The 15,955-nt window shown below is 35.6% G+C and overlaps 1 protein-coding gene across 3 annotated transcripts in view; it reads right to left on the bottom strand.

Moving 5' to 3' along the window:
- Positions 1 to 250: 250 nt before the first annotated feature.
- The window catches only part of FBXL17 (F-box and leucine rich repeat protein 17), a 291,827-nt gene continuing 276,122 nt past the window's right edge, over positions 251 to 15,955 (bottom strand). Inside the window, exons 8-10 of one of the 3 annotated variants that reach the window (XM_041120781.1) lie at positions 15,171 to 15,313; positions 7,877 to 7,992; positions 983 to 1,072 (exon numbers count right to left, since the gene is read on the bottom strand). In XM_041120781.1, the coding sequence (XP_040976715.1) occupies positions 1,069 to 1,072; positions 7,877 to 7,992; positions 15,171 to 15,313 (263 nt within the window). In that variant the 3' untranslated portion in view covers positions 983 to 1,068. Of the gene's footprint in view, positions 1,073 to 5,749; positions 5,790 to 7,876; positions 7,993 to 15,170; positions 15,314 to 15,955 lie in introns of those variants that run through there. The other 2 variants (XM_030004066.2, XM_030004065.1) reach the window with 2 other exon arrangements.

The raw sequence follows: 15,955 nt of genomic DNA, 5'->3' as shown, positions 1-15,955 counted from the left end.
GGGGAGGAGTGAGCGAGCGGCTGCGTGGTGCTTTGTCACCGGCTGGGCTGAAACCATAACACATAGTCAAAGGAGACAAGTTCATTTGAAAAAGAAAGTAATTTTTTCAAGCAGATATTAACATTGTCTGTTAACTTATTTCTGATAGTTGGTGTATTCAATTATTGTTTGACTTTATGAAGTAGGAACTGGTTATCACTGTTAGGTTAAGCACTGTCAACTCACTTATAAAAATGGCAAGGTGGAAAGATTTGAAAGTCTCTGCAGCACTTCTTTATTTTAAACAAAACAAAATGAAAGAAGATAGCAATTCTGTTGAGTGAGAGAAAATAAGTAAGATTGTCCATTAAATATCCATTCTCTCATCATCATTGTTTACTAAGATTTCTGTTTGATGATTCGTACAATTATCAAAATATGTGTAAGAAAATCACAGTTCTTTGTAGATTTTCTTATTACTGTGCATCTTAAAACTCCTGGGATAATTTTAGTAAATAATAAGCATCAAATTTAATTCCCAGTTTCAACACAGGCCTCTGCTGATCAACTGCACCGGTGCCAGCACTGAGTTACCATTTACAAATCAATGGAAACACCCATGACCAAAGCAAAGTAAACTAAACAGTGGAAAACAAGTTTAACATCTTCTATAACTCAAACTATCCAGAGAACTAGTAGGAATCCACTTCAAGAAATCTGCCAAAGGCTTTTATATCTTTTATGCTAACAAAACCACAATGCATTTCTAAAGTTTTGCTTCAATATTAGTACTTAGTTGTACATTACATTAAAGTCAGCGTACAGCATTTGCCATTTTACTGTAACCTCTGGAAACTCACAATTATATTGCATCATATGAGAGTTGTGAACCCTGTGTAATCCCCATTAAAACTACTGAATGCCACAGAGTGGAACTCTCATGTTGTATAGGAGGTTAAGAGGCAGTAGACATACTGGGTGTCCAGCCCATTTGATAAGCCCGTTCCAATGTCCTCTTGCAATCCTGCAGCACAGTACTGAAGGTTATATGTGGATACTGCTGCACTAGCTGCTCTACTGTGGCTTCATTCACCTGCAATCAAAGAAAAGAATCTGTGATGTGCAAAAAGTCAATAAAAAGGGCAACATTAAACAAGCTAAATGAATGATCGAACTTTGGACTCCTGCGAAGACTTGCAGGATTGGGCTCTTCACTGATACTATAGGTCTGGGTGCATTTAACACAAAACAAATATACAGAATGTAATGTTCTGTTAGAGAATAAAAAACCCCAAACCACACCTTGAATTTATTGTAAAGGGAGAAGTTTTATATAACATTCTGGTAAATACTGTTTGATTATTTTAGATTTAAAGCAAACAGGAAAGACAAATAGTCTCCATTTGAAAACAGCTTTGTTTAGAGAACTGCAACAATGTTTAACAATCTATTAAACTACTTTCATTCCATGCTTGACTATGTTGGCCACTCATAGTGCCCCAAACCTAATTATTCAAAGAAAAGCCATCCTGTTTAACAACGTGCTGCCCAAAGTAACAGATTTCTATCTTGAAATAGAAGCAGATGTATTCAAACTTGCTCAAGCAGACACAGGTTTGAAATGCAGGATTTTCTTGGCTTTAGAAAATGAAACTTGATTACATCTATTAATTAATTTATGGCACAGTTATGATACTTTTATACATACTGAGCAGTAACTCCACAATTCACCTTACTGAAATGAACTTCCACTGTATGGTAGCTATCAATGTGGTTGCAATGAAAAATAAGAAATTACATGACTAAACACAGGGAAAAGAATGCAACTATTCTGTATTGCAGGTAGATCAATTTATCAATCTACCAATTATCAATATAGGTCAACTTTTCCAAAGGTTAAAAGTCCTGCATGTCTTCACATACATCACTGGTAGAAGTTTTTATTTTAGCCTTTTGGTGTGAGGCTAACACTGCACAAAGGGTGTTGTGGGCAGAAATGGTGGGATCAATAATTAAAACATACAAGCTTGTCGGGTCTGGGATGTCCCTCCTAAATCTTAGACATCAAAGGTAGCACCTTTATTCTTGATTAGACAAAGCAATCAGACAAGCCTAGCTAAACCTAACACCTTTACAATTGCAGCGCTGTGAGGGGATTAATTTGTCAATTATTTTTAAGATGATTGCAGTTCATATCACAGAAGTAGACAGCTTTCTTCAGCCTTTAGATAAATAAAAGATTAACCTAAGAACCATAACTTCTACGTAGCTCTCTTTGAAATCTTTGCTGAACACTTGGGTATTTTAAAATGCATTGACACTACATTTAAATACTGAACCACCTAGATTAGTAGGATGTACAACTGATATCATCGTTTGCCTTTTTCCCCACAGTGTTCCATATTCAAGGCCAAAAGTAAAAAAACAGACTAAAATGTTTAACACCATTACAAAGATACATCTTGGGAATAACATTTTAAAGTACAATGACCACAGTATCTAATAATATTTTTGTCCTTAAAAGATAACAAGGAGCGCATCCTTCTGAACAGTGACTGCACCCAATGACAAGGATAAATGAAAGGTTTAATATCCAGTTCTTCTACTTTGATAATAGAAACACTCAATCTTTATTGGAAGTTTCATCTAGCTGAGACTGACTTGGACAGAAAACTGGTTTAACTTCCCTTCATAGCACAAACTGTACTCTTTTGGCAAATTACTACGTTACAGTAACATCTTCCAATGCTGAAAAACAAGAAGTGACTTTTAATATATCAAAATGAAATCAGAGATAGCACAAGTCCTCCAAAATATTTGATATTTATAGCTGAATACATACTTTCAAACTGTCTGCAACACTTCATAGAAATACTGCTTGGAAGGGAAGAATCCCCTAAAGTAGCAGTATTTGCTACTTTTTGCTGTTCAAAAATAGTCAAAAGCCTCTTTTCTTTACACTTGTAGTGCACACAGCCATGGCAAAAATCTATCATACTACCACAAACTTCTCTTAATGGTTAACTCGGACACAACGAAGATGCTTACCACAGACAGCTGCTCATTCTGTTCTTTCTTAATGGGAAACTTAAAGAAGAGATATTGTTTATCTACTAGATATCTGCAAATATTACTAGTAGATAGAGATTATTATGATTTGACACATACCTGTTGGACTTTATTTGTTAGAATAGCATAGATATTATAGCTTTAGAGACAATATCATAAGCAGATTTTCTGTTACAGGGAACAAATAATAAGGCAAATTTGTTACAAAGATCATGTTCAAACACAGGAAGATAGCTGATGATCTCCATGTTCTCGTGGACATGACCTCCATGCCCTGGTGTCTGACTCAGGACTGAACACATTTACAGAAGCTACAGTCTAGCTAGATAAAAGCTAATGTATTTACTACAAGTCTAACTTAAGTGAAATAGCATGGCCCATGATACTCAGGAAGAGAGATGATGTTACAATGGTATCTTTTAGTCTTAAAACCTATGAAGAAATCTATGGTAAACCTTCTAGCACTAGCCATTTGTCCTAAGTTTTTTCTCATACAATTATTACTGGATAAAACAATATTTAATAGAATTGTTACCAACTGCTATTACTACTTTACTAAACAGGAGAAGGAAACTTTTGGTATTGAGTGCCACATACAGTTACAAAATAAACATGAACATGCAGAAGGCAGGTAAAACCATTGCAGAAGTGACACTGACAAAATCAGCTATTTTATGAACAAAACCTAAATAGTAGAAGGTTTTCTGCACTTTTGCTGGAGTGTTAAATGAGCATTTTAAATTATTAGTTTAATCCTAGACAATAACTTGAGTGGTATTAAACAGAAAAGTAGCAACAAATCCTATGTACACATTTGGAACCTTAACAGTTACAGAAAGAAATTACTCTGAGTTTAAAAAATTGAGTTTATTCTCATGATAGAGGAAAAAATTATCCTACCAAGCTTCATGATAAATGGTCAAATACATGTAACTTTTAGCTAAGTGTAAATATTTTTAATTCTAAGAAAGTAACAGCAAATAGTTAACAATCACGCTGGACAAAATAAATTCAATGTAAGATTACACAACAGAAGAGGGAGAAAAAGGATCCTACTTGGCAGCGGGACAACCTACACAACCTACACGGATCCCAGCATGAGAAGCAAATGTGGATAGTTAAGCCACAAATGATCCCCTTTCAGAAGACTTTGAAAGCTTTTCTTTTACCATGAGAAAAGTCAGGTCAATCACTAAAACAGTGTAAAATTTTTAGCATTTTAAACTTTCTGTAGTATTGGACTAAAACTGCACTACCTAAATCATAGGAAAATCATGAAATCAAAATTTTGTTCTTTGTAACTGAATGAGATAAGTAATATCTAAGTCAGCTCCCTTAGTATCCTTGTCATCAGTTCCCCTAATGGTAGGATTAAGATGAAAAGAAGTCTTGTGCATAACCATTAGAACACAAGCTTCTGTCTGTTTGTTAAGATGCAGTCTGGCTGGTGATAAAACAAAAGTACTGAATGCTATTCCCCAAATACATTCATTACATAAACAGAGCAATTTTCCCCTTTGAGCTTTAACAGTCTTGTTCGATGAATGAAAACTAAAAATCTTCACATCTTAATATGCTTTAAACGTTGTATTTTTCTTCCACAGAACTTTCATTAATCTTCATCTTTTGTGTTGTCAAAAGGAAGACTACTGTCTGAAGATAAACTAGTTATATTATCTAATACATAATCATTTATTTGAATTTGAATAGCCCTTCAATTATGTTTTAACACATAATGAAAGAATGCAGTCCTTATCATTAAGAGTCAAAGTAATAGGTTTGTGGATCCTGGTCATCAAACAGAAAAAAGAAAACAACAACAAAGATTGGTTTGAAACTTATTTTTTCTTGCTGAAATAAAAATTTATTCCAGGCCAAAGAATAGATTCAAAAAACAAAGGAGAAGATGGGTTACAGAAACTGGCAGGACCAAGTGATATCATCTCCTTTTAACTCAATTAGAGCAGTTACTTAGAGGTCACAATTTTGAGTAGCCTACTTCCCAGGTGAATATACTTGACTTTGTGACAAATGTTATCTGAGGTGGAACCTCCTTAATTTCTTCTTCTGATGATAGTGTGGTTGTGCAGAGAGTATTTAAATATTATCTGCACTAGAGAAAAAGCATACTTCCTCATGTGACAGTTAGGAATTCACCTGGGAAAGAAGAACACGAATACCCATCTAATTCATGTGAAGTGGAAGAACATTCACAAAATGGTTTTAGGAGTGCTTCTTTGGAGGACTTTAATCTCACTCTGGTAGGTAGACACATAATATGGGTGAAATGTTGAGAAAAATGGCAAATCAGTGTTCAAAACTCTTCCTCTCCATTAGGTAAAATGATCTACCTACAACAGAAAGCTTGAAAAACCCCTCCGGTCTGTAAATATTTTTCCCAGAACAAACTAACTGGCATTTATGAGCTGATTCTTCAGGTTTACGATAAACTGAAACTACAGTTTTCAATTTTTAAGCTATTCACAGAAAAATATTCACTCAGATTTTTGATCTGGTATGCTAGGCTTAGTCATCTGGTCTGGTTGCCTGTATTTACTGATTTGGTACACCAGTTGTATCTGCCACAGACCACCATGAGTAAACTCTAGATTCTAAAATCAGGAATTTCTAAAGATATCAAATGATTCCAAAGGGCTAGATCTGTTTTTCTTTACCTTTTGCTTCCATTATGTTCCTAGGACAGATCTTACTAAATTCAAGGGAGTCAAGTTTTCCTAATCCTGTTGAGATAAATTAGGGATAACAATTGAAACCATCAGGCAAACTAGACATTTCTTTTTAATAAGACTGATAGTTTTATTCACAAATAAGGAACAGGAACAGAGGTTTAAGGACTTTTCCTAAACAGGACCTTCCTACTTTTAGTTAACTTGCCTTTAGTTGATATCATGTCCAGGAGAACTTCTCTTACATTTAAATACCAAGTGGCACATAAGGGGCTTTAAAAAGCTTTCGTTTTAAACTGAGAACTCCTTCACTCCTTCTAAGAAGAACTGTAAGACTGCCTACTGATCTCAAAAACTCCTACTATAGGTGTATCAAGGGCAGTCTTAGAATGCAGTTCTGATTCTGAAGCTACTAAAAAGTCCCAAGAATGTCTGTGTTGTGTCATTTAGAGCAATACTGAAAAGGAAGAGTAGAGTCATCACCTGAACTGCAAGTTTTATGCTGCTCTACACAATGAAGAAGCATTCACTGTTAATCTAAAAGTTTTCCTATGTAAGGAAAAGCTTCAAGGTAGCATCCAATTCACTTGATAATTGAAAAGAAAAAGTTATCTCCATTCCAAGTTTGTAACTGAAATCAATAAGCAGCCATATAACCAAAAAACCCAAGCCGCCCAAACCTAGGCTCACATGCAAAACCCCCACACTTGCAAAACTGAATTAGTACGAAGGTGCAGTATTAGAACTTCTTAGGAAAACTTGCCAATGCTCCTCAGTGGTTCATAACATCACACAGGGGTGGACTGCTGAAAAAACTTTTGCATGGTATCTAACCTAGCCCTTGGAACAGGCATGTGGCTAGTTGATTTTGGAGAGTGCTGACATCATGGGCACTTTCCTTCTGAGGACAATACAGGTAGGTATCCTCAGTTATACAACTTTATAGGCCAGTCATTAATAAAAAATAACAGACCAAGTTATAACACAGTTGGTCTGCAATATCTGCGTAGAAAAGCATTAATAATACATGGAACGGCTAGCTGAATTTTAGAAACCTAGTACTTGTAAAGAATTTTAGGGAAATGTTAGCAGGTGAAAAGTAACATTCACACCAAAAGATTTTACGGGCTACCATACAGATGATGTCTTATAAGAAAGGTTAACAGGGCACAAGTATTATCATTACATCTCTACAACAAAACCAACTTTATGCAAAAGAAAAGCAAATTGATTTGTTCTGAAAGGGCTTTCATATCATGTTATTGACATTTTTGTTTATGGAGTGGTATTGTGGCATTGCGTGCATTTCTGTCTCAGTATACAGACTGCAGTATTACATGAAAGCCAAATTTGTATGTAGTGGACAAAGAAATGACTCTATAGTCATTGTGTGTATCCATAATGATGGATTTTGGACACACTTTATGTTCCACTTTCTCTAATGTTTTAACAATAAAATCCAAAATATACACATTTGGAGTTATTAAGAAACACATTTTCATACACACTTTCTCTTCTCTAAGCTGTAGTTCGCTTCATCCAGTCAGTGTCTTATAAAAAGTGCACTTTGTTTGGTTTTTTTTCTGCAAATACTTGAATGAATTATATTCTCAGGTGGCCCAATTATAACTGTTGCCTGTAGCCATAACAAAATTAAAGATTTCTGGAAACGTTTTGTGTGAAGTGCACTTGATCAGCTAAGGCAGACATATTCCACAGAGTTTCAGTGACTGCCCCCATGCCCAGGGGCAGAACCTTTGTTTAGGACTTTAATAAAATAACAGCACTACCAGTATTAGCACAATATCCTATAGTCCAAATAAAGTCCCTTACAATTTCAGCAAAGAATGTAAGAATGCGTTTTGACTTAACAGATGCTGTTATTTAAAAAAAAAAAAAAAAAAAAAAAAAAAGCATACATGCACACACATACAAACACTGTATTTGTGGACTCATAAATAATGAAATTGATTAATACAGTCTGACGTACTATTATTATCATCATGACATTTGACAACATAATTGTGTTAAATCCTCGCAATTAATTTCCCACTAACATTTGGAAAGGGGAAGGAGCACGTAAACTGAAATATCTGTAATCTTTTCTGCCATGTGAAGTGAAATAAACAGAATACACAAACCTTCTAATATTCAATGGTAGCAATTCTGGAAGGATTTCAGAAAATGTAGCAAGGTTGCTTGTGGAGTATAGCCCCTTCACAGTTCTTTGCTTAAATCTCAACCGAAAAGTAGAGTCCTAGAGGGATGGAATTCATTGTTGTGGTTGTTTACACAGGTGAATTCTATCGCCTCAAACTGCCAGTCCTTGCACAATTGCTGCAGTTACTGCATTGCTGCAAACTAACAAAATAATCCATTTCAGGTTTCTGTGAGTTTACATAGTTTTCTAGCAGAGCCATCATTTCAGGGCTTGCTGTCCTAATCATTACTGCCGACACAATATTGAATATTAAAGTTGTATAAGTCATAAAAGTTTTCATTCTCAATTCTCTTTGCTTATTGTGAGGGTTTACTTTCCTATTAAATCACAATACCATTCTGAAGGAGCCTTTTAGTTTGGTTGGTTTGCTAATTCTGTTCATTTCAATCAGATTAGTTTCTAGACTCTACCTATACAAGATTTGAAGGTAAAAATATTACCAGTGTCATAAGCATTTCAAATTTATGATAAAACTGTGTGTTGCTTTGTTCTGACTTCTAAAAATTGGAGTTAATAATGACCCATATGCAGTGAAATGACAGTGTTTACTTATATAGTGATAAATAATCTTTCAGATTACTTTCTGCCTGTTGAATTTACGTTTTGAGTATTTGAATATTTTCCCTCCTATCCTTCTACATTAACAATAATTTGAGCACATTATTGTAATACTTGTCAAAATGATGGCATGTAGAACTAACAGAGAAAACAAAAGTTGCCAGCTGGCAAAAATGACTGGAAGTTCCAGAGTACAATGCTTCTAAAAAGTTTATCTTTTTTTTTGATCATTAAAATGCTGACTACTTCACATTGCATTTTTCCATAATAGTTTGCCTTATCCCGATTTTGAACCATTGATCAGTACCTGAGGGTCCATCTTTCTATTACAGTATAACATGGTCAGGTGGTTGCTTTTTAAAAACAAGGACAGATTCATTAACTCAGTAAGATTCCATCTTCAGCCTACTGCCAAGGATTTGTTGCTGAACTATCAACCTAGAAGATAAAAATCTTTTGGTAAAGAAACAGTTAAACTAGTAGCACAAGAAGTTCAATTTGTATAAAGAATCCTTTTTTTATATTTTAGCAGATGCTTTCGTTCACACATGTAATGGATCTGTTATCCTAGTTAGCTAGAGAAAAAAAAAGTATTGTTCAGTCTTTTAAAATTGTTGTATTGAAAATCAAAGTGAAATAAACGCTATTTTTCTTTTGTTGTGGCTTAGCAATGATAACTGTAGTTTCTTTCTAATGGGATTCACAGATTTTATGAATCTAAATTCTTCATTATTCATAGAGAGATGTATCAATCACAGCTTATACATATAAAACTTTAAAAAATACAGCGCATCCTTTTTAATATGCAGCAACTTAACTTGAACAAATTATAGTGATTTATGAGAAAATAAGTGCCATAGAATTTTTCTTAAATGGAAGGATTGGATATTTTCAGTCCTCTTCAATATCACAAAACCATAATTTCAAATTTCAAAATGAACCCCTTAAAATACAAAAGAAGAAATGGTAGCAATTTGTTAGGTTTTTTGATCAGGCTAATGATAGTTAGCATTTTCTGAAGGTGGAAGGCAAATTGCTGAGACAATTACATTAAAACAAGCCATGGCTCTGTACTCTTGTTGTTCTACTGTTGATTAAGAACAGTTCAGCTCAAAAATGTATTTGAAATTTGAAGATGTATCTCTACAACCTAAGAACTTATCCTTTTTCATTTACTTGAGTTACAAGCTATCTATGTAAATTAAAAGTTTGTGGATGAAAGGTAAAAATGTTCCCAGTCATGCTTATGCGTATGCATATATATAAAATGTGGAAAACTCTTTTTGCCCTGAGTTGGTAAATTTTTTCACAAGATGGCATTTCCTCATATACAACAGGAGCTGCATCCCAGTTAGACTAATGATTTGCAGTTTGCACAGGATATATATTTACAAACATTTCTAAAACAGATTTTATAGAAGGATAAAGTGATAAATTATTTTAAAGATCAACTGATTTTCTAAAAGTCTTATTCTTACTTAAGATGTAAATGATTTCTTAGTGGACCATTTTTATTTTTAGGGGTCATCTATCTTCCTTCCTCTCTCTGGTAATATAAAAGAGTTTGTCTTTTTGTCAGTTGTACTGACCATCAATTTTTGTGCTCTAACACCTCACTAAAACTATAACAGGAACTACATGCTACAATTCATCCGAGAAAGTCATCTGGAATAAGTTACAAGCTTTCAGAAGTATTTTCATGAAAAGCAACCTGAATTTCTCGGGGGGAGGGGGGGAATGCAAGGAATAAAGGCCATGATGATTTATTAACTGAAGTTGTGTATCCACTCACAGCCAACTTTGTCAGACTCACTTAATTTCATTCACACATAGCTGTGAATGTGGAATTTTGCAGCCTCTGTTTTTCAGTGTCATTTTTCTGCACATTTTCACAAGAAATGTCTCCTGCATTTACGTGGTAGCCCTGCTGATAACCATTGCAAATAGTACCACAGCTATAGGAAAAGGGTTTTGAAATATGAAAATCTGTGTGACAAAAGTTGCAAACTCCACTGGAAGATTATTCTGACACATTGTTCAACCAGCCAAGCTATCAGCCAGAAAAACAGATCAAATTTTTAGCCACTCTTTCCTAGGTGATACGCAGCCATTTTCCACAAGGGTGAGGATTTCAAACTGCGATTATTTAAAGTTGTTTGGGTTGTTGTGAAAGCACAATAAAGAAGGGCTACAAAGACATCTTTAAAATGAGTTCTAGCAATAAATAGCATAGAGCTTAAAAAGCATCACCTTCTTTCTCTGATTTATTTTGGAAATAAGAAATACAAAATATTTAGAAATAATTAAGTAACGACAATCAGTAAGTATGATCTAGATCAGTTTAGGGGTAAGAATGTACAGAATTGTGTTCAGAAAAAGAAGCCTGAAACATGGATTTGAATCTGTGAATCTGATGTAGGCATATTTTTATGCCCTCAGGATGCAAGTACAGCTCTTAGGAATCCTGATGTCAGTGTTTGCAGGAGAAAAGAAAGTACCCCATAACTGCCCACACATCTCTCAAAGTATTTAAAGGAAAGGACAAATTATACTTTAAAAAATATACTTTCCTAAGCTGTGATAAAAAAAATACCGAGCTACAATTAGAATTTGGTTTGGAGAATGGATATTCATGTCCCCTTTCTGCTGTAGAGGGACTGAACTGAGGTGAAATAACCCCTGGTTCTGGAGACAACTCTCTGCCTTAGTATTTACTGAGGTGACAAATCAGAGCTTCAGTGTACCCTGGCAGTACACAAACCAGCTACAGGTTCCCCCACACCCACATCAAGTCCCAAAACACAACCTTGGGCTGCAGCCCACAACAGCACAGCACTCCTCTATGCAGAGAAACTGGGGGTTTGTGGTTTTCCTGTGCTGTTGGAGCATCGGGAAGAGGCAATACAAGGGAATGAAACCTGGCTCACTGCCCCTGGGAGTGGGGCACAGCACGAATGTAGGTGGTAACACCAGAATGCAAAACAGAAGTACTATGTCTTTTATACCTTTTCCAATTACAAGCCTCTAAAATGTCCTGCTTGGGCCTTAAATAACTACTGATTTTATCTCTTACTGCTTTCAAAAGAAATGGAGACTCAGAATGGCGACATTTCCTTTCTATGAAACACATGACTTGTGCAGTCCCAAGTGCTCTCAGGTGCCTGTACAGACCCACGCATACATACGCACACAAATACGTATTTGCACACAGTTGATAACCTGTACCATGAGAGAGATCAGAAGGCAGAAGGGTCCTAGCTACTTCCAAGTAAATGTTGAGGTTTGTATGCAGGCAACTGGAGAATTTAATTGTTCAAAATATAGGCACTTAAAAACATTTGGGGTCTACTTTCTGAACACATAAATACTTTCAGAGAACTGGGTCATAGTCTCTCAGAAGCCTATCTGACACAGAAAACTAATGGTATGTGTCTCACTGTACCTATGCTGTACAATGCAGGACCCTGCAGAGATCAAGCTAGCATTTCCTGAGCTACTCATGGAAATGGAAGCAGTAAGTTATAATACCACATCTATATGATGGTATCTCATGAGCCTTGCTGAGTGCTAACTGTCCTGGATGAGGTGTTGTGCTTTGGCAGTTAAGCTGCTATCAGGATTTATGCCCATGTGTCCACACTGCCCTGCACCTTTCCAGTAGTACCAGTTCGTTCAGAGCTCCCTCCAGGCCTCAGACACCACTGCTATGTAGTGCAGGGAAAGCTGAATTTGCCTAAGTCATGGAGATGCTAAGGAAAATTAGAAAAAAAAGAAGAGACATTTGCTCAGTAACCTTGTCCCTAATATTTTTACATTGAAAAGAATATTTAGATTTTGTGTATCTAAGCATAAACATGTTTTCTAAACCAAAATTCTACTACGGATAGTTCTGAAGGACTTTCAGCATTTAGTAATCTTTGACTTTTTTCTGTATGTGATTTGTAAATAGTGATTACATTGCTATTTGGCAACACTTAAATGTTGAAAAAATAGTGTTAAAATGCTTACTAGAAAACTTCCAGCTTAAATATATATGCCCTTATTATGATGCTCTCATGGTAAAGTCAGCATTTTTTATAAGACTTCTCAACATAATGACATTTGTTTTAAGGCAAAGACCACATTGCTCCTGTGGTGTGCATGTTAGATGGTAGGAAACATGATAAAAAGAAAGGTCATGCAACAGCAGTTTGATGAAAAATGAATAATTTGATTATTTTCATGGTGTGGATCAATAATGCTCTGCATCTACTGAAGCACATTGCCTGGAGGCACTCAGATAATCAATGGCATAAAACAGAGCCTGCCTTTACCCAGGCTTGCAGCCTCTCTGATCTTTCTTGGGAGGACCCTTGACGCCTCTAATTTATGTCAACTACATATCAAAGAAATTCCAAAGAGCCTGGGTCATAAAGAGTATTTTAGTGGTAACCATTTGAAGTCTACTTACATATGTTCCTTATGTAACTGTTTAAGTACTTCCCCTCCAATGCCTGGGAATTCCTAGACATGCATAAATGCTACCTGGTACTAGCATAACAGTCAGTACCTTAGAAAAGGAAGGCAGGTTAGAAGAGGCAAATCTTCTAAGCCTCTCTTCACTGCAAGCTGACAAGAGTCCAAAGACAAGAATTTCCGTCAATGGGGCATGTAAACAAACCCCTCTGCACCACCCAAGAATTCTCTTTAATGATGTGCCGGACACTGACATTTTTAATTTAATAGAGCAGCCACTGGAAAAAATTAGTTCTGCATGATATTGGGGAGAGACAGTTGAAGACATGATTTTGTTCAGTAATTTCTCTGTTCATTTGCAGTGGAAAAAGGGAGCTGGCATCTTCTAGCTGCCAAAACCTCTTAAGTCAAGGATACTTACTTCATTCTGTCTGTGGAGCTATTTTTCCCATCAAGGCTTTGCAAACAAGAAAATAATTCCCAGTGGTAGTCCTGCTACTATAGTGTTTGCTGTAACAGCATTTACTAATTTCTTAACAACTTTTAGCTGCCATAATTTGAATACTTGTATACATGTACACACGCACACGTGCACACGCACACACACACATACACACACACACTTGCAGGCACACAGTCAACATTGCCTTTCTATCTTCCCTGAAGCTTTCTCAAAAAATACTTCTTTTTTCCTTTTAGCAGTTGACATTCATAACACAAAAGATGGTGTATAATCCTTTGTAAAGAACTAGGAAAGCATTAACCAGCAATTAGAGGAATACGGACTGTAGTACCTATAGTTTAACTGATGAGGTCGTAAAACTTTGTTTTCAGCATCAAGATCAGGGACTTTCTATAGCAGCTGAAGACAGCATAGAATTATTGCACTTATTAGATCCTTGGTGGTTGTTCAACATTAGCTAAATCCACGAAATAAATATATGTGTAAAATTGATCAGATGATTCAGGGTCAGATCTAATTCCCAAGGTCAAGTAACCCTTTGAACATTCTTTAAGTACCTAATCTTAGCCATCACAGAGACTCATGCGCTCTTTTTGTCTATTGGCTCTTACAAAATACTAATGTTTAGGAGATTAAGTGGAGTCAGCTTTAATAGACAGAGCAATTCTTCCAAAGTGCTCAACCTCCCCTCAAACTGGAAACTGTCTAAGGCTGGGTTTGCAAAATGCTATTCCTAACTTTACAACTGTCCTTGCCAGTTGAAATACTGGGGTTTGTAAGTGTCTTCTATAAAGCACTGCAAGGGATGCAAGGTAATGGTTTTGAGCATGAAGTTTCTTAGACTAAACACCTGTGTTTCCACAGGCTGTGTCCAATCAAAAATTCACAAGCCTGACAGACATGCTTATGATGGGCATCACCAGCTGGACATTTCGTTCATGATGGCTGGAAAAGAAACAATCCTGCAGGTATATTTGAAGATTTGAGATCAGAGACTCTGAACCTCCAATGACTTTGAGTTATTTCTGCTGTGTTCCCAGGCCTCTTGTTCCCTCTTCTCTCAACACAGACATGATTCCTGAAGTCTATATACAGGGTGAAGTGGAGCTGGACTGCCTTGTCCTCTTTTCTTCTAAAGTTTAAGTGCTAAAACTTACATTCTTAACATATTCCAGGTAGGAAAGCTAAATAATAAGAAATCCAGTACTTTTTTTCTTTTTTTTTTAGCATTATGGTTTTATCCAAATCCTTGTCCTTGTGTTTTCAAAACCATTATGTATAAGCAAGAATACAGATGTATAGAAAATCACTCTCAAAGTAACATGGAAGTATTTTTATTATTCTTTTGTTTCTTTTTTTCTTTCTTTTTAAAAAACAAAGTAGTCTGTCATAGTAATGACATGACATAGCAATCACTTTTAGCCAAAAATATTCAAAACCCTCAGAGGGCAGATTTTATATAAAACTTTTGTGAGCACCTCAGGCTGTGGGTGTAGCCTGTGGGTGTATTTTGAAAATCTGTGTCTGCAAAAATTTATAATGCTATTTTAGTTCTCTAGATACTTTTTTAGCTAAATATGTGAAGTCAGTACACTGAAAGAGTTACCACAGTCGTGAATACCAAACCTGTTTGTACAGAAAAACATAAATCTTCCCACCACTGCCTTCCTCACACATACATACACTCACTCTCACACGCACTCAGAAGCAAGCACCAGTTCAAGCAAATGCTCCTTACCTTATCGCATCTCATCAGCCCTAAATATCTCAGAGACTTGCTGCTTTGTGCAATTTGGGTGGCTCCATGGTCTGTGATTTCTTTGCACCATCCAACATCCACTGTCTCTACTGTCATGCTGTATTGTCCAATGGCTATCAGAGCTGTAAAGATATTTAAGGTATGAAATATATAGCTCATGGAGATGGTAAGCTCAGTTCTATGTACACATTAAATGATGTTGAAATTAAATTTTGAGAGCAGTTGTCATGTACCTTGTAAAAGATCTTGTATTTCAGCATTTTCAACTATGTAATAGCTGTTTCTTCAAATTAGGAATACACACATGTGCAAACACATACAAACACATAAATAAACAGATCTTCCTCTATATTCTTCTATCTATCAATCAAGATAAATAAGATTAGTTAGCAGAGGTATTCTATACAAATTCTTTTAATTACTTTTTTTGGAAGGATCGAGCATCAATTAATTCAAATTGAAATAACTACGGAATAAAAGCAATTCTACCTCAGTCCTCAGAGAAAATAACGGATTTTATACTATTAACACTTTTTTTCCCAGCAAAATAATATTGCAGAGACAGCACAGAGAACAACAGGACATTTTCTATGTCAATAAAATAAATGGTTTTAGAAAATCCTGCAGGTATCTTATGTCATACATTTTAAAACTTTATTCTAAAATTGCACGTTTCCCATTGTTCATATTGATAATGTAGTAACAACGATATGTCTCACTTTCATGTTTTCCTCATGAACACTTTTCCAATTAAAAAAAATAAT

Source organism: Aquila chrysaetos, chromosome Z (genome assembly GCF_900496995.4).
Source record: "Aquila chrysaetos chrysaetos chromosome Z, bAquChr1.4, whole genome shotgun sequence".
Lineage (NCBI taxonomy): Eukaryota > Metazoa > Chordata > Aves > Accipitriformes > Accipitridae > Aquila > Aquila chrysaetos.
This window is presented reverse-complemented; position numbering and strand designations above follow the sequence as displayed.